The sequence below is a fragment of the Dipodomys merriami genome, unplaced genomic scaffold, assembly GCF_024711535.1.
Source record: "Dipodomys merriami isolate MVZ:Mamm:240054 unplaced genomic scaffold, mDipMer1.0.p SCAF_2, whole genome shotgun sequence".
Lineage (NCBI taxonomy): Eukaryota > Metazoa > Chordata > Mammalia > Rodentia > Heteromyidae > Dipodomys > Dipodomys merriami.
The window spans coordinates 62,473,180-62,492,390 of NW_027203381.1; the positions used below are offsets into that span (position 1 = coordinate 62,473,180).

General features: G+C 36.6%; 1 protein-coding gene across 6 annotated transcripts in view; it reads left to right on the forward strand.

Moving 5' to 3' along the window:
• The window catches only part of Lpp (LIM domain containing preferred translocation partner in lipoma), a 694,821-nt gene that overhangs the window by 568,657 nt on the left and 106,953 nt on the right, over positions 1–19,211 (forward strand). For all 6 annotated transcript variants that reach the window (XM_070029814.1, XM_070029810.1, XM_070029813.1 and 3 more), the window contains one exon: positions 7,137–7,306. In XM_070029814.1, the coding sequence (XP_069885915.1) occupies positions 7,137–7,306 (170 nt within the window). The remainder of the gene's footprint in view (positions 1–7,136; positions 7,307–19,211) is intronic.

A 19,211-nucleotide genomic window follows, 5' to 3' on the forward strand; every position in this document is an offset into this window, starting at 1 on the left:
TAAAAATAATAATATATAAAAATAGTATATATGAAGTTGTTTTAAAAGTTAAAAATATCCAGGCACTAGTGGCTCATGCCTGTAACACTAGCTACTTAGTAGACTGAGATCTGAGGATCACAGTTCAAAGCCAGCCCAGGCACGAAAGCCCATAAGACTCTTATCTCCAATAAACCATTCAAAAAATCAGAAATGACTCTGTGGCCTCAAGTGGTAGAGTGCTAGCCTTGAGCTGAAGAGCTGAGGGACAACTCAGAGTTCAAGCCCAGAGTTCAAGCCCCACGACTGACCAAAAAAAAAAAAAAAGTTAAGACTAAAATGGCAATACCTCAGTTTTGTTTGGTAGAGGTAGCTGTGGTGTGTGTGTGTGTGAGTGTGTGTGTGTGTGTGTGTGTGTGAGTGTGTGTGTTTTAACTGGTGGTTTTTCTGAGAAAGGAAGTTGTCAAAAAGTTGTTGCTATGACTACTTGTGTGTATATTAGCAAGTTAATAAAGGTCAGAACTAAGGATGATAGTATCCAAATCACTGCATTTAGCAGCTCAATATTAATTTTCCTAGGATGCTGTTCTTTTGAATCTTTGAACTACTTCCAATACTCCAGGACAAAATACAACTTGTAAATATATGCAAATCTATATCTATATATTCATGTAGCTATAGATATGGATCTATGTATATATATATCTACATATATATTCATACATACACAAAATACCTGTTACAGAAGTGATTCTTATACCTACTGCATGAAAATGACCTAGATGACCTCCAAAAATCATTATTTCCTAGTTTCACCCATACTAAAGATATCAATTATAGAGGTGGGGGTAGGGAGACAACATGTGATCTTTCCTGTTAGGAAGCAACACAAGATCTGTTGCAATAGTAGCTCAACCATTTTGCATTTCTTCTCAGATGCCTGACTTAAGGGCTTACAGAAGTGTAGCTATGCTGACTCTTCTTTGGGAGTAGTAGTGGGTCCTGTTCTTGAACAATGCTAAGAACATCAGAATCATGATTAAATAATAAAATGGTTAATAATAGAAAATCATGCACTGATGAAGAAAATGAGCCTTTGAAGTCAAACCTTTCTCCAATCTCAGCTCCATTGTGTTCTTCTTTTGATAACTTCATCTTGGGATAAGAATAATGAATAAGGGTTAGTAGGGTTAAGCAAGAGCATGTTTACTTAGGGTAGTGCTTAGACCAGAAAAAAACACAGGATGATTTGTTGTTGTTACACTCTATCACTATGCATATATTTAAATTAGGGTTGTTTTGCAATTCTGTATAGGACTGCCCTTTCAATTTATCTCTTCACTTGAAGATCTTAGCTAAACATTACACAGATATGAATGAATTATATGTAAGTCAAAATTCATAATATCTCTTTATCATTAGGTGGCTCAGCTTTCATTTCATCTCTTCTACATTGTCACCCAAGATTTTGTCACCCAATTCTAAACTTCTTTCCCTGACAACATTGGGAGATTGTGTGTGTGTGTGTGTGTGTGTGTGTGTGTGTGTGTGTGTGTGTGTGTGTGTGTGTGTGTGTGTGTGTTTAATTTAGCTTAATACCTTTTTGAATTAAAGTGATTATTTGTACATTATAACAAAAGTAAATTCAAACTACCCTTAAAAAATAAATATCAAAACTCATATTCCAAGCTCCATCTATAATCCTAGCTACTTAGGAGACTGATATCTGAGGATCATGGTTCTAAGCTAGCCTGGGCAACAAAGTTCATAAGTGTCTTATCTCCAATTAATGACCAAAAAAGGGACAGAAATGGAGCTGTGGCTCTAGAGTAGCCTTGAGCAAAAATATACTCAGGGACAGTTGGCCAGGCCCTTAGGTCAAGCCCTAGGACCAGCAAAAATAAATTAATTAATTAATAAACCCATATTCTACTACTTTACCACCTTAGTTTAATCTGTTGATTTTGCTAGGGTGGCTCTGCCCTAAAACAATGTGAAGTTTTCTCCCAGCCTTGCAAATTCAGCTCAGTTCTTAAAACTTCCCTAAACCCTTTTGTCCAAAGAATGGGCAAACCAGAGCTATGTGAGCAATGAGGAAGCTATTACAAAGGCCCAGGAATAGAGAAACCTGATTTACTGCTAAGCATGATGATAGAAAGCCAGTGCTTCAGAAATACTGGCGAGATTACTGAAGGTAGGAAACAGAAGAAGGGTGGGAAGAATCCACGGGTGGCACCACAGACAATGTAAAGCTGTATAAAAACATGTACTAATGGATAAGCAAGATTTAGATGTGGATGTTTTATGAAACTTCATTCACAGACAAAACTGGCAGGCTCTCTGGGCCACTGTTCTTGGTTCTTTTAATTTGTTGTGCTGAGCACCACGAAGGCATTCTTCACACCAGCCCTGCAACAGAGCTCTGGCTTCTAACTGCCCTCAGATCAACTGTGTTTCCTTCATGCTCTGATGCCTTGAAGCTTGGCACCATTCCTCTGGCTTTTCTTGTTTAAACTGCCGAGACACTTGTCTAAGAGATGGGCATTAAGTTTGTAGTGTGCTTTTAATAAAGTGTAGTGCAAGTCCCTCTAGAGGCAGGGATTCTCTGTGTGCTTGAAAAGCTTTCTTTGCAGTTCAAATGCTTCTCTAAAAGGCTTAGTTTGTATATTTTTGTTAATGTGAAAAGGGAACATTTGGGCACCTTTTTGTGTTGCTGATGGGTAGAGCTATTTTTAATTTTGGTTCTTCGCTCTTTTTTTCTAAGCTTGTGAATTTTTAAGGTGCCAGACTGACTGCCCTTGAGGCCAGTGTCCCCAATTTATCTCAAGAATAGGAAAAGTACAGAAGGCAGAGCTGGTCACGTTTGGGTTCAACACTTTAGCCTGACCCACTCTGAGAGAATATTCTTCAAGCATTAAGAAGAAAGTTGTTTTTATGAATACAGTCCATCTGCTTTCATAAACTGAGAAGACAAAACTCAATTGTCTCATCCCCAGGTACCGCAGTATTTTTGAATCTGGCAAACCACAAACACTCATTCCTTCTTTGGAAAACCTAGAGGTTTTTTGTTTTTTTTTTCTTGTTGTTTTTCTCTCTCTTCCATCCCCACCTGTCTAATCCCATTAAAAAAATGTCAAAATCGAATGTTTATTTCTCCATAAAACCTTTACCCAACCCTCTCAGAGGTGATTTTCCTTGCATATTTCCATAACTGTGTTGTGCCATACATTTCTTCATGTGATTGTTGGAGGTATGTAGTCTCAGAGTTATAAAAGGTGCCCATGATGCTTAATCCATTTGTAATGTTACCCAGGAGCAAACTGTAGCAATGCTCAGAGTAGATGCTGGGCTGTGTTGAGTACAGTGAAAATTCAAAGATTATCTCTCCAACATGACCTTTACCCTTACATCACTGATAAAAGTTTCCTCGTAGATGCACATACATAGGTATCTAACTATTCATAAACCAAATACGCTCCAGCTCTTGGACGCTACATATTTTACTTTGAGCATTTGTGACCTAGATTTTTTAAATGCCACCTATAGCTACCGAAGAGACCACTATGATCAATAGTCTATTCTCTACTCAGCCAGAATTATTTGTTTTCAATGTGTGATCCACAGATTCCTGGTAAGGGGCTGATGTGTTGTCAAGTGATCCTTTTTGCCTTTTAGGAAAAGGAAAAGAGTAATAGAGAAAAATAATTTCATTGACTTTGATTTAACAGCTATACTATTTTTAAAGTTACCATTTCAAAAAGAAACTAATATGTTCTTATTAGCATTCACATAGATTAAGGGCCCCTTTATGTTAATGTCCTAATGAGATGTTGTTCATTGATGACATGAAATGCTCAGAATTTTAGCATTATTTGTAAGCATAGGATAGCTAACTTTCTTGTAAAGCAATAAAGATTTTGAGTTTTGTTTTTATAATAATCACAATAACATATGTAATAAGAAACAAAAGTAGGGGCTGGGAAGGTGGCGCAGTGGTAGAGCACTTGCCTTGCATGCTCGAGGCCCTGGGTTCGATTCCTCAGCACCACATAAGCAAAAAGAAAAAAAGCCGGAAGTGACGCTGTCGCTCAAGTGGTTGAGCGCTAGCCTTGAGCTGAAGAGCTGAGGGACAGCGCCCAGGCCCAGAGTTCAGGCCCCACTACCAGACCCAAAAAAAGAAAAAAAGAAAAAAAAAGAAACAAAAGTAGAAGAATTTTAAAGTCTTCTCAATTATATGCCTAATAATAAAAATAGGTATCATATCTTTAGGTTAGAACTTTTAAAAACCAGCTACCAAGTCTTTTGCAAATACTATACAAAAATATCAAGTGTCAAGAATATGATATTTAATATTAACTGTTGAGCGGGGTACTGGCGGGTCACACATCTAACCATAACTATTCAAGAGGCTAAGACTTGAGGCTCAAAGTTCAGGGCCAGCCTGGGCTGACAAATTCAAAAGTCCCTATCCGTAATTAACCAGCACAAAGCCAGAAGTAGAGTTATAGCTCAAGAAGGAGAGTCCCCTAGTCTTGAGCAAACAAAAAATAAGTAAGATAGCCAAGGACCTAAGTTCAAGCCCCAGTAACAACAACATCAGCAGCAGCAAACAACAACAACACACACACACAATATTAAATGATTGGATAATTTGAGTCTTCTTTAAAAGACACATTCTAATCCTGCAACAGAATATAAAGGAATACTTCCCACAGAAAAGTGCAGCCGAGAGAGAATTAGAAATATATTCACTCTTTTCTCCTAAGTTGAAATATTTAGTCCTCCCAGTTTTCTGTGTGTGAAGTGGTTGTCAATCCAGTGTGATGGGGTGCTGAAAGGACCCCCTGTGAAAAGTCCGTCCACAGTGCTCCAGAATAGAGATCTTGATGTACCCACACCAGAAAAGGCAACTGTGCAGAATGGTTAGGAATACAGACACTGAAGCTAGACTGCTTGGGCTTAAGGTTAACCATTTTTGTAACTCAGTTTCCTATCTAACTATAAATTGTGGTATATTTGAAATTAGAGAAGTCCAGGTTAAAAAAAAAATGTCTGACATCTATGAAACAGTAGGTTTGCTATAATTTATATTCAAAAGCTTGCAATTACTTCCTGATATACTCAGTGGTCTCATATTTACCTATTATTTCTTTTAGTTAGTCAAACAAATAATAAAGAGGAAATCTAGACATAACCTGGCTGCTAGCTCAAGAATTCCATGATAAAGCCAGATGCCAGTGGCTCACACCTATAATCGTAGCTACTGGTGAGACTGAAATCTGAGGATTGCTGTTCAGAGCCAGCCCAGGCAAGAAAGGTTGTGAGACTCTTATCTCCAATTAACCACCACAGAACCAGAAGTGGTGCTGTGGCTCAAAGTGATAGAGCGCTAGTTTTGAGCACAAGAGCTTAGGTAGAGTGCCCAAGCAAACAAACAAAAAGAAAGAAAGATAAGGAAGGAAGGAAGAAAGGAAGAAAGGAAGGAAGGAAGGAAAAGGAAGAAAGGAAGAAAGAGAAAGAGAGAGAAAGAAAGAAAGAAAGAAAGAAAGAAAGAAAGAAAGAAAGAAAGAAAGAGAAAGAGAGAAAAGAAAAGAAAGAAAAACCAGATAAAGATACAGATCACACGTAGTATAGTGACTCTCACTGATATATGTGTCTTAATATGGTTTTTTGGTTTTGATTTTCTCCTTTTTGTGTGTGTGTATTTTTCTTTTTGTTGTTGGTGGTGGTGGTGCTGGGAATTATAGCTTCTTGGGTATGCTGGCAAGTACTGTATCACTGAGCTACTATACAATCCTAAATGTGTGTCTTAAGTTATACTTTACTATTAGTATTTAAAACTGAATATGTTTATTTATTTTGCCTAATTTGATGTCCAGATTCCCCATTGGTAGATTTAAGAATGCTCTAGTTTTGCAGAATACTGGGTAGATAGTGACAACCAGGGTCAGGTCAGGAGTGCTATTAGCATCACAGTTTGAGAAACCATTGCAAGATCTAAGGATACTCAAACTAAAGAACAGAATGAGAAGCAGCACTAACTGAATTATTAGTATACTAGAAGGCATCAAGTCCAAAATAAGAGAATTCTTTCATGAGCCCTAGAAGACAGAACTGTAAGTAATAGGTAGATATTAGAGTAAAGATGGTATATCCTGGGTCTCGTGGGAGAGATTATTTTTCAGCAGTCAGAGTTCTCTGAAAATAAGAGACTGACTACTGTGTGATCTCCCAGTCACAGGGCTGAGTGCAGAGGTTTGATAACCAAAGCTTTTGTGAGAAGAATTGGAGTTTGAGTTCATACCCACATACTTCACATTCTTACTGAAGGTCTAGACTCTCCATGGAGAAAGACTTTCTTGGATTATTCTGTAGATTGTTACTTTCATTCCCAGCATTTTGAATTATACTCCTCTTAAACTTGTAATATAGAAGGATAACACTACTTTTTGTTGTTGGTGGTGGTGGTTGTGGGGCCTGAACTCTGGGCCTGGACGCTGTCCCTCAGCTCTTCAGCTCAAGGCAAGCGCTCTACCACTTGAGCCACAGCACCACTTCCAGCTTTTTCTGCTTATGTGGTGCTGAGGAATCAAACCCAGGGCCTCATGCATGCAAGGCAAGCACTCTATCTCTGAGCCACCTTCCCAGCCCCAACACTAATTTCCTGACATTGGCTTCTTTAGAAAGATCCAAGAGTAAGCCAGATACTGATGGCTTATACCTGTAATCCTAGCTACTCAGGAGGCTGAAATATGAAAATCATGGTTTGAAGCTAGCCTGGGAAAGAAAATCTGAGACTCATATCTACAATTAACCAGAAAAGAGTCAAAATCGGATGTGTGGCTCAAATGGTAGAGCACCAGCCTTGGGCAAAAAGGTTAAGGGCACTGAGTTTAAGACCCAGTGCTGGTGATAGAGAAAGGAAAGGAAGAACAAAACAAAGAAAGGAAGAGAAGGGAGGGGAAGGGAAAGGAGAGGAGACAAGGAAAGGGAAGGGAAAGGAGAGAAGGGAAGAGAAGGGAAGGGAAGGGAAGGGGAGAAGAGAAGGGAAGGGAAAAGGGAAAGGGCAAGGGAAAGGGAAAGAATAGAAGGAAAGGAAAGGAAAAGAAAAAGATCCAAGAAGTGCATTGTTTGTAGCAAACTCCTTTTTCTTGCAGGCCGCTGTGCTCGCTGTGGGGAAAATGTGGTTGGGGAAGGTACAGGATGCACTGCCATGGATCAGGTCTTCCACGTGGACTGTTTCACTTGCATCATCTGCAGCAACAAGCTCCGAGGGCAGCCCTTCTATGCGGTGGAGAAGAAAGCCTACTGCGAGCCCTGCTACATTGTAAGTTCTTCCACTTTCGGTCCTTACCTGCTTTGTCTTCCATGGCCAAATGCTAAGCACTACTGATAGAATGCAGCCATTATGTTGTAATTCCTCACTAAAGTTTAAAATATGTGCACATGTGTAAACTGACATACCATATGTTCTCCCCCTATATTCTCCATTTACATGTGGTCAAAAGAGTGCATTGGGATGGGGCTGCCATTCAATTAGTGGTCTGCTGGTAGGCTCAAGAGCCTGTGGTTCCCAAGCTTACATGTACAAACTAGCATATTTCTCCTGGAATCTCATGAGCCTTCCCAAGTTCCAAAGTCACACATCTTATTATTAAATCTCCCCCTGAACTTGAAATTCCAGTCATATTAGGAGCAACTTCACAGATTTCTGGAATTGTCAGTGCTCTTCCAAACTTCTAGATTCTTTTTTTTTTTTTTTGCCAGTCCTGGGGATTGACCTATGGGCTTGGATGCTGTCTCTGAGTTTCTTTGTGTTCAAGTCTAGTGCTCTACCACTTGAGCCACAGTACTGCTTACAGTTTTTTCTGAGTAGTTTATTGGAGATAAGAGTAGCAAGGACTTTCCTGCTCAGGTTGGCTTCCAACCGAGATCCTCAGATCCTCAGATCCTCAGCTCAGGAGTAGCTAGGATTATAGGCATTCCGCACTTCTGGACTTCTTATCTAGTCCAAAAGATTCTTAACCACTGTATTCAGCAGGCTTTCAGTATTGCAGAGAAACTCTTTATAGAGCACCTTAAGCTGAATGAGTAGCACTGCTGACTGAGCTAATAATTATTTTCTTTTTTTAGAAAGAACACAACTATATTTAAGTAACACAGGAGTATAACTAAATATACTCAGTCACATCATCTTCACTTTTTTGTAGAGCTACTTAATCTACTATAATATCTTCTGCTAGAGTGGTTTAATGAATAAACAAACTTTTTAAAGAATCTAATAAGGTACATTTGCTTTCTATCTGCATGATCCATTTGACATGTATTTGCAGGAAAAGTAATACTTCTTTTTTTTCAGATCCACAAAACAATCATACTTTGACTGCCATGCCGAAGGATGCCAACATAAAAGTTATTCAAAGTTAGCCAGCCCACAGTGGCTCACACCTATAATCCCAGCCACTTAAGAGGCTGAGATTGAGTATCCCATTTCAAAGGCAGCCCAGGCAGGAAAGTCTTGAGACTTTTGTCTCCAACTAACCACCAGAAAAACTGGAAGTGGAGCTGTGACTCAGTTGTAGAGTGCTAGCCTTGAGTACAAAAGCACAGGGATAGTGCCCGGGCTCTGAGTTTAAACCCCTGGGCTGGCATGCATATACATGCACACACTCACATACACAAAATAATTTCTTCAAGATTAAGATGCAATTAAGGATGCAATATTGCTTGCAGTTCTTCAGTTCAATTTTATTTTACTTCCCTCCCAAAGGCAACTGGGACACATGTAATGCATAACTACTAGAGCCGGAAAAGAATTCTTAAGATTAAAAAATCTTAAGATTTGCACAGCTTTTATCTTTAGAAGTGAGAATACAGGAGTATTGAGAAAATCGTCTTCTTATGCTCTGTCCTAAGTATCATAGCCAGGGCTTTATTCACCTTTTCACACTTCACATCCTTTACCTTGTACAAATTCTGCATGTTTTAGTTTGTTTAAAATAAAAAGATTAATGCAATAATGTCTAGTTGATCTAGAAGGAGAAAAAGTCTAGTAAGCAAAAGCTTGCCACTCTTAAGTCATAAAATGTTTCAAAAACAATCTTTTGAAAATATCCTTGAAAAGAAAAATAAATGTGTTCTATAGTACCTCCCTCCTCTTTAAATATTCACCGTGACTTGGGTAGGACGGTCTTTATAATTATTTCCTGTCCTGAGTTCTAACAGTGACATTAGCAGAGTCCACAGTGACACTATATGACACTACATGATTACATTTTTTTCAATAGCTACTTTAATGGTACTCTGCTCACAGCTTTCTTCAGCTCTTCTTTTTATCCCTTGTGAACCAGAAATCTTGAAGACACTGATCGGAAACAATGTAATAGTACACTGAGAACATGGATTTGCATTGGGTTCCATCACTTAATGCTTTTGTTTCTTTGGGAAATTGCGAGCTATTTCCCCAGCTATATAGTGAGGGAGACTGTAGCATTTTCCCCAAAGATTCCTCAAGATGAAGCAATGAAATTAGTGTTAACCTGAGATTCGTTTTAATAGATGTGTGCAGTTATTTACTATTCTGAGCATTGTATCTATAATGAGGTTTGCTGGGCTTTCAGGCAGTTGTTTTATCTCTCGGTTATTCCCCTCTGCCATATTTAATGCTTTGCTTGTCTTCCTGATGTGTAATAAACCTAGGAAAATATGACCCTAGACATGGATTTGTACAGTGTGTCAGCTTAGATCTCAATCTCCATTGCAAGCATGAACCTCTGATTCTTTCAGCATGCCAACCCCTTTGCCTTGGTCATGTGTGCCTGTATGCTTGTAGCCTGGGAAACTATCTGTTAACTATGTAGTCACTTGTTAAATTCAATGACAGAGGTTCTTAACCATCTTTTTTTTTTTTACTTGTCTTCCTAAGAGCATTTAATCGAGATTTTTTTCTTTCATGAGATCTATCCATGACAACTCTAAAATGTCATTTAATTTTTATCAGAACTAAATTATGCTTGCTCAAAGACCCTTGCTCAATCTCAGTTCCAGAGTTCAACACATGGCTTCGGATGGTGTTAGCACTCTAGTTTCTTCTAAAATTTCCTAATCCAGTAAGTTACACAACACAAGTGCTGTGTAAAAAGATGGGGAAACAAGGAGAATAAAAGAAAACAAGGCTTTGTGTTAGGGACAATCACAGAACTATATATGTCTTTCTCAGAACCAAAGGCCCTAGAACAAGAACCATTGCCTCTATGATTCACTCAACTACTCTTACTAAGATAATTATTACTTGAAGAGCAATGTCTAAAAGATGTCCTATGCAAAGCAAAGGAACCTTAGTCTCTTAGCAATAACCGATATACCCTTATTTTTTATTCTCTTCTTTTTTTTTTTTTTTTGGGTCCGGTCGTGGGGCCTGAACTCTGGGCCTGGGCACTGTCCCTCAGCTCTTCAGCTCAAGGCTAGCGCTCTACCACTTGAGCCACAGTGCCACTTCCGGCTTTTTTCTTTTTGCTTATGTGGTGCTGAGGAATCGAACCCAGGGCCTCATGCATGCAAGGCAAGTGCTCTACCACTGAGCCACCTTCCCAGCCCTTATTCTCTTCTTTTTATCTCATTGGTAGAATAAGCATAGTGGTTCATTTGGTTTTGTGTCAGGATCAGCTATATTCGATACTCTCCATCACAGAATCAGCCAGGCTAATAAAATTAAATTTGTTTCTTCCTAAATTGGCTACTGACAAATTTAAGATCATATTTAAATTAAGTATTTACATGCTTTTTAGATAAAATGCAGAGTTGAACACAGATTCCTTTTAATGATTAATAAATTCCTAGTTATTAACACATTTTTAAAATTCTTAATCTTTGTGAATAAGTGATAGTAGTTAGCCTAATTAATTCAATATGGCATTTTAATTCTCCTTACATATATATTTTCTGTTCTGCATCTGCTAAGCTAATATGAATATGCCTATAGTTTTTTATTTTTAATAATCCCTGACTTTTAACTTTTTATCTATTAGATTTATATTATGTTTACTTAGTTCATTTTAAAACCATTTGTCAATCAGAAGGTATTAGGTATATAATAGTCTTTTAGCATTATAAGTAATATTCTTATGGAAAATTGAATTTACATTTTTAGTTTTGGAATTGCTTTTTTAAAAAATACTTTTAAAACTTACATTATCAAGTCAAGTATAACATAATTTGGAGGATGTTTGCTTTACTTTGTTACATTTATTTTGTTGTTGTTTGAGGTTTGTGGTTTTTAATTTGGGAGGGGGGATAGGGTCTTGCTGTTTACCCTGACTGGCTTCAAATTCATGATCCTCCTGACTCATCTTCCCAATTGTTTTAATTCCAGGTGTGTACCCCCATATCTGGCATCTTGCTACATTTTACTTGAAAGATTTCCCCAGTCTACAGAACCATTATCAATAATGAGTTATACTAAATTGTATATCTCATATATTAAACTGTATAATCACCCTAATTAAAGAGGTTTTTATATTATTTTGAACTAATTTAATAAGTACACTAGTCATAGTTATTATTTAATTACATAGTTTTTGGCAATGCCAATTAAGGTTTTTTCCATTTTAGTAGAAATAATATATTAAAGACTTAGTTTTCAGTGTTCTTACAGCTTTGAATAAATGAACAAATTAAAAATTAAGAGCATGAAACTTCCTTGAGTAATAAATTAATATAAATTGAATGTATTTATCTTACTTCTAACTCAGTATGCTCTTGGGTAAATCTTGTATTTTTTTATATTCAACTGATAATTACACCAATAATGAAAAGGTTAACACAGGGTTAGAATGAGAACATATGCTTGCAAGTCATTTAACTTGTGAGTACTCAATGCTATCATTTATTAAAGGAAGATAATAATTTCTTTCATACCTTCAGTAAGAAAGACTAAAGAGACAAGTGTGATATTTTATATAGCATGCAAACGTTTACTCATGTAAAGGCTTAATGTGATTTACTATCATTACTGTCATTGCTTTCTCTAGTATTGTATGCAGTACAATATAAAAGGCATTTTAAGTTTAGGGCAATGTCCTGCCTGTAGCCGCTATAAAAATATAGAAATAAAAAAATTAAAAATTAAAAATATTGAAATGAATGGACTTCACGGCAGCAATATGAAGATAGATATGAGAAGAGGTCCTTGATTTTTTGTGATTCTGCATATGAAAGCAACAGCATGCCTTCTGCCTGTGTATCCCTCTGCTCCTAATGAGACAAGCTCTCTCCTAGAGCAGATTTAACAAAAGAAATTGTTGTTTTCTTCTTACTGTTGCCAAGGAGCCTGGACCTAGGGACACAGCACATCAGAAATTCTCAGCACAAGTCTGTTTAGGAAACAGTAGCCAAGGATCCTCCACTAAACCAAGGCTCTTATGCAGAATGGATAGAATCCAAGTCCTAACTCAATAATAGTGGAAGCTAGTACAGACATTTTTCTTCAAGTTGAAATCCCAGGAACTAAAAGACCTCTGGAAATAGAGAGCCAACTCCACAGGAGACTAAACATTTTAAGGTACCTGAACTTGGCACATTAATGACTGACGCACTAGCAGCCTTTGCTCCCTAACGGCACTAAATGGCTACAGTTAAAACAGTCTAACTCTTCAACCTCCATTAAGAGCTAGGCTTTTGTACCTCTGCAGGAAATTTGTCCTTTTATATACTCAAGTTCTCCTAATAAAATATTTTTAAAGCAGTTATAGTCAGAGCCTTATGTGGGTATTGGAAAAGGAACCAAGAGTTTTGAGTAAATCTGTAAAATCTCCTATGAACTTCTCTCTTTCTCTCTGTCTGTCCATCTGTCTGTCTCTGTCTCTGTCTCTGTCTGTCTGTCTGTCTGTCTCTCTCTCTCTTTTTGTGTGTTTAATTATATTTTCTGTGAGTTTTTTTTCTGTGATTTTTTGAGGGATGGAGTGAGGGCTGTGCCCAGTCCTTAGGCTTGAACTTAGGGCCTGGGCAATATCCCTTAGCTTTTCTGCCCAAGGTTGATGCCACTTGAGCCACAGCCCCACTTTTGGCTTTTTTGGTGGTTAATTGGTGATAAGAGTCTCATAAACTTTTCTGCATGGACTGGGCTAACTTCAAACCAGGATCTTCAGATCTCAACCTCTTGAGAAGCTAGGATTAGAAGCTCGGGCCACCAGTTCTCAATTTTATTCCGTTTCTTAGTTGTCCACCTCTGTTCTCTAATGTCCAAGATGTATTTCCCTCTTGTCCTCCCTCTGTCTAGCAACATGCAAACATGTGCGCACACACACACACACACACACACACACACACACACACACACACACACACACACAATTTCTTCTTGATATTTTGTCCTCAGCTCATTAACTCTCAAACTGATTCGAAATTTTGGCAAAGTAGCAGGGTATAAAATTAACCCTCAAAAATCAATGGCTTTTCTGTATGCCAACAATGAGAAGAGTGCGGCTGAAATCAGGAAAGCAACTCCATTCCTAATAGCCCCACAAAAAATAAAATACCTAGGAATTAACAAAAGAAGTGAAGGACCTCTATGATGAACACTTTAAAAACCTGAAAAAGGAAATCAAAACAGAACTTTCAAAGTGCAAAAACCTCCCATGCTCCTGGATTGACATTGTGAAAATGGTAATACTTCCCAAGGTTATCTACAAATTCAATGTGATTCCTATCAATATCCCAACCTCATTCTTCAAGGAAATAGAAGAGGCTATCCAAAAATTCATATGGAACAATAAAAGACCCTGAATAGCAAAAATGATCCTTAACAGAAAGAACAGTGCTGGAGGAATATCAATACCAAATTTCAAACTCTACTACAAAGCCATAGTAATTAAAACAGCTTGGTACTGACACAAGAAGAGACCTCATTAACTCTCTCCCAAGAAAGATAAAGATTTTTTTAACTCTACTGTTTAACCACTTGAACTTCTAGGAAGTTATCTTTTCCATTCATTCAACTTTACATTTTATACCGCTCCTGCGCCATCTGTTATTGTAACAGCACCCCTATTAGAACCTTGTGGTAGACAAGGGGGAGATTATTAGTCCCATTTGATAAATGCAGCTTTGATATTTTCATAGCAAAAGATGAAAATGAAGACTTAAGGTCAGTGCTTATAACTTGCTCTTCATTCCTGGGTATATGATGCCACCCTACAACAAATGAGCTACTTCCCAAAGACACAGAAATAGTGTGTGCAAATCATTATTCATATTTAAAGCAAAGCCAGACATAATTAGAACCTTCCATTTCCAAGATTTTAATTGATAACTATATATACAAATCATGTCTTGCAAAGTTACAGAGCTACCCATGAAAAGCCATATTCTCCCTGAATTATCTGCAGTCATTATGCAAAAAACTCTTTTGTTTAAAATTGAAAATAATCAGAGCCACTAAGAATTGGGTTAGTGCTTTAACTTTTACAAAGCACTTTTCATTTATGGCATGTTATTTTCAGATGAACCTAGCAAATAGGTAACATATTTGTTGTTTTTTCCTTTTTCGTAACAAGCAATAAAGTCCCAGAACATGTCAGCTTGCCTAGTTTCATAGACAATGAATATATCAGAACTGCAATTTGACCAGAACCTTGGATTCTCAAATCCACCAGCGAAATGAATGGCAATCTCCTTTGCTGTTGCTGTTTCCTTTTTCATAGGTATTTTTTTCCTGTTGTCTTCAATATTTGAAAATAAAAAATTAAATCTGAACTGAATTTTAGACTTCTGTCCTTCACATTATTTTTAGACACTTGAAAGTATACTGACATAAGAATAATCATTCTTACTATATTAGTTTGTTTAAATGTATTTAGTATTACATGTTCATTTGAGAAAAAAAAATTGAATAGAAGGATAAAAGCATGTAATTCTTTCATCTAAATATGACAGTTTACATTTTCCTACACATTCCTTTTATATCCTGGTATACATAACTTTGCACATATATGTGTACATATAGGAGCTTGTGAGTAATGTGGTTACACATACACATAGTGTATGCTGCATAACAATATATCAAATTATGCCTTACAGTCTCTTAAATATCCATAGACATTGTGTGTGTGTGTGTGTGTGTGTGTGTGTGTGTGTGTGTGTGTGTGTGTGTGTGTGTGTGTGTTTTCTAGGGCTTGAACTTAGGAACTAGGTTATGTTCCTGAGCTGTTTTGTGCAAGGCTACTCTTTGAGTCACAGCTCTACTTTCAGCTTTTTAGACATTAATTGGAGATAAGAGTTTCATGGACTTTCCTACTCTGACTGGCTTCAAACCACAATTTTTAGATCTCAGCCTCCTGAGTAGCTAGAATTATAGGTATGAATCACTGCTGCCCAGCCTATCTGTGGACATTTAAAAAGAACATATACCACCTAAATACACTTTCTAAAAAGTAAAGTATGCTACTTGATGAATAAATTAATCAAGATATACAGTACAAGAGTTCAAGATAAAATGAGTGACATTAAACCACTCAAACTACTAGTTAAAAATCAAAAGTAGTTATATTTGTAATTTAATACTTTAATATAGTTTTCAGAAGAACACTTTTTAAAGGAAAATGTTAATTACCTATAATATGGCCAAAAATTATATAATTCAAAAGAAGACGATCAGAACTATCAAATCAACAACACAAATATAACCACATTATTTTATTGGCAATGTTTTAATTCCTCAATGAGGAGGAGCATTGAGGAGCTTTGGACCTTTCATGTTAAATATCTTTATGATGAAAAATGTAACATAAAATATTGATGAGATGAGGTGAAAGTGATAAATCTATTTGTAAAACTTTAGCACATTTCTTTTGATCTTTGACAAATCAATTATTTGAGTTGGATGATATAAATTTAAAAATTGATCTAATCAATTTGCATTGATCTACACAACAAAGAAACTATATCTTCTTTACAATGCATTGGAAGATTTAGAAAAAACACCATATGAAAATCTAAAAGACAATTATAGATAGTTCCTACTTTGTCTAACAGAGTGAAAGATAAAAGTGCAGAAAATCAAGAAGTATATAAAAAGATAGACAAATACATGTTGAAGAACTGTTGGTGATGAAGATAACCTTGCCTGAACAAAAGAATGAGAAGTAAAGTTAAATTTCTAGTAATGCTAGTATCATTCATTTCATCAAGAAAGAGCATTAACAAATTAACTTGAAAAATTTGTTAAAAGCAGATTACGGGATAAAGAAACCATTATTTAAAATGGCCGGTCCAGGAAATGGCTTTTTGAATAACAAACAAATAAATAAATGGTAAAAATAAATCAAGCATTGGGGAGAGAGACAAAATTATAGAAAATTGCAAGTGAGAAAGCTCTTAGTATAGGTATAGAAAACATTTTAGAAAAGAAGGTATTTCCTCTGCAAATGTAAAATATACAAGGAGAGACTTCTGAAAACCTCAGAAACATGGATAGGAAGTGAAAGCTGCTATCTAAAAAAGACTCAGGACATTTCCGTGAGAGAATTTTTCATATCTTCAAAGAAGAAATAATTCCTGTGCTATTTCAACTTTCAAAGACTGACGAGACAGGAGAAACTTCGCAAATCATTTTATAAGGCTAGCTTGATCATAATGGTTAATACCAAACTTAGGTTGACCCTCCCCACAAAATACAGAAATCCTACCACAGATACTCGATAATAAAACATCCCAAGTTGTTATTTGATTATAACATTAGGATAATGTTAGAAACATTTTAATAAAATTTGTTAAATTTTATATCAGGTTGGAAAAAATTATCATTTAAATGTTTTTATTGAAAAATAATTCACAAAAATTAAACAATGAGTAAGTCAAAACAAGCTGTAGGTCAAATCAAAGAAAAAAATGTTAGTCAAAGACACACTTTCCTCTCTGTCTTTTCTTTGGATGTAGGTATGCTATGCCCAGAATCATTTTAGTACTCACATCTTTGTAATGGGAATTGTGAAAGTTAAATTCATGCATGTATATGTGGGTATGCATATATGTTTATTTATAATGTAATACTTCTATCACATATAAAGATATATAGAATAACATTACAAAGGTCCATATACCTATTACCCAATTTAAGAATTAAAACATTAGAAATACAGTTGATGTTCTTTGGGTTGTCATTTTCCAAGTCTCTTGCATAGAAGTATCTGCTATTCTAATCTTTTTTTGTTATATCATTAATTTCTTTATATTTTCAGTATAAATATTTATAGATGCTGTGATTAATTTCAGGTTTTCTGGAAAAAAAACCAAAATTCCATACTAGAATATTAGAATAAGGGAAGTTCAGTGGGTTGATAAATAAAAATTCTAAGGTTGGTTTAGAAAATGTAACAGGCGAAAATGGTCACACATACAGGCAACAAAAGATACAAACTGTCCAGGTTAACTTTCACAAGTGCAAATGATATAAGTTAACACTACAGATTTTTGTAGCATAATGATCTCATGCACAAAATGGTTTGCAGATCAAACATACTTAGGGAAATCACCTTTTTTTTTTCTAAGTATCTAAGTTATCCCATAATTCCACAATAGCAACAGCATTTCCATCGTGGAATCGAAGTTTACTACCTTATCTTGCCACTGGTCGATTCAGTCTCTTTCCTCAAATAGTCCCAGCCCTTCACTGTTGAAGCACAGACCTGTGAGTAGGTTACCTAGAACAAATAAACCCAGTCTACGGCCATACCACCCTGAACGCGCCCAATCTCGGCCATACCACCCTGAACGCGCCCAATCTCGTCTGATCTCGGAAGCAAAGCAGGGTCGGGCCTGGTTAGTACTTGGATGAGAGAACAAATAGACCCAGCTAAATGTATCATATTCCTCCTCATTCCTATTCCAAACTATTTAGAATTTTTTTTAGGGTGAGAAAGAACCTTAGCAATTCAGTAATGTTATTTTATAGCTGAGGAAGCTAAAGCTCAAGAAAGCTGACTGATTTGCCTGAGGTCATATGGTTTATTAATGGCAGAGGCAGGAATAGAAACCATGAGCCTTGATAATGCCTTCAAAGAACTGCTTTCTTTGGGAGCTGACATAAAGGATTTAACCATATGTGGCTACAAGTCCAGAGAGACATCCCTAGAAAATGTTGGAGTCTGTAGATTGTAGTTGGAAAGTGTAGAAATAGGACAGTGTTTACTTCAGTCCTAACCAGAATGAAAGGCCTCAGATTTCCAGGTTAAATGCCTCTGAAACTTTATGCTAGAACCTTCCTACTGCCCTAGTTTGTTTATTTTTAAATCAAGCATGAACTCACCACTCCACGTTTGCCAGAGTTTGGATGAATGTCAGCATCAGGACACTGTAATAATGGTTTAAGATTATTTAATCCCATTACTTATACACTTCATTAGGCTGAGTGAATTGTTGGCAGTGTTTCAGTAAACTTCCTACTTTAGAGATAAAAGAATAGGAAAAAAGAGAGAAGGTGCTTATGTCTGGTTTTGTTTCATATCTTATATATTGTGGTGAGTAAAGGAATGGTAATATAGCATAGAAGCTAGGGATCTTCAGAACTGTTCCACAACCCCAAAAGGAAGATTTATATTTACTCATAGAAGAAAAAATAAAAACAGAGCATAAGGTTATGTGCATGAGATTAAAATTCAACTATCAGTCATAAAAGTGAACCTGAAAATAAGCTGAAGGACTCTATGTAAGATATTCAGTCTTTCATTTAAGGAGTTTGGGGTAAGGCAACAAATGATTCTAAGGACAGAATGAAAAAATTAAATTAAAATCATACCCTAGGGGTGACTGATCAAGGAGTATTGGATACACAAATGCACATTAAATTATAACCTCCAGTCTAATAGCTGTAACTCATGCCTGTAATCCTAGCTACTCAGGATGCTGAGACCTGAGACTAAGTGTTCAAATCCAATTTGGGGAGGAAAGTCCTTGAGACTCTTATCTAATCTACAATTAATCACCACTGTGGATCAAGTGGTAGAGTGCTATCCTTAAGCAAAAAAAAAAAAAAAAAAAAGCTCAAGAACAGCACCCAAAGTCTGAGTTCAAGCCTCAGGACTGACACACACATACATGCACACAAACACTTCCCCTCCCCCTCCCACACACATACATAGTATAACCCTCTTGTACAAGTATTTGCAGTTGTAGGGAGGAGGGAGTCATGCCCAACTTGGCCAGTTGCATTCACTATCTCTTTTAGCTTCAAAACATAT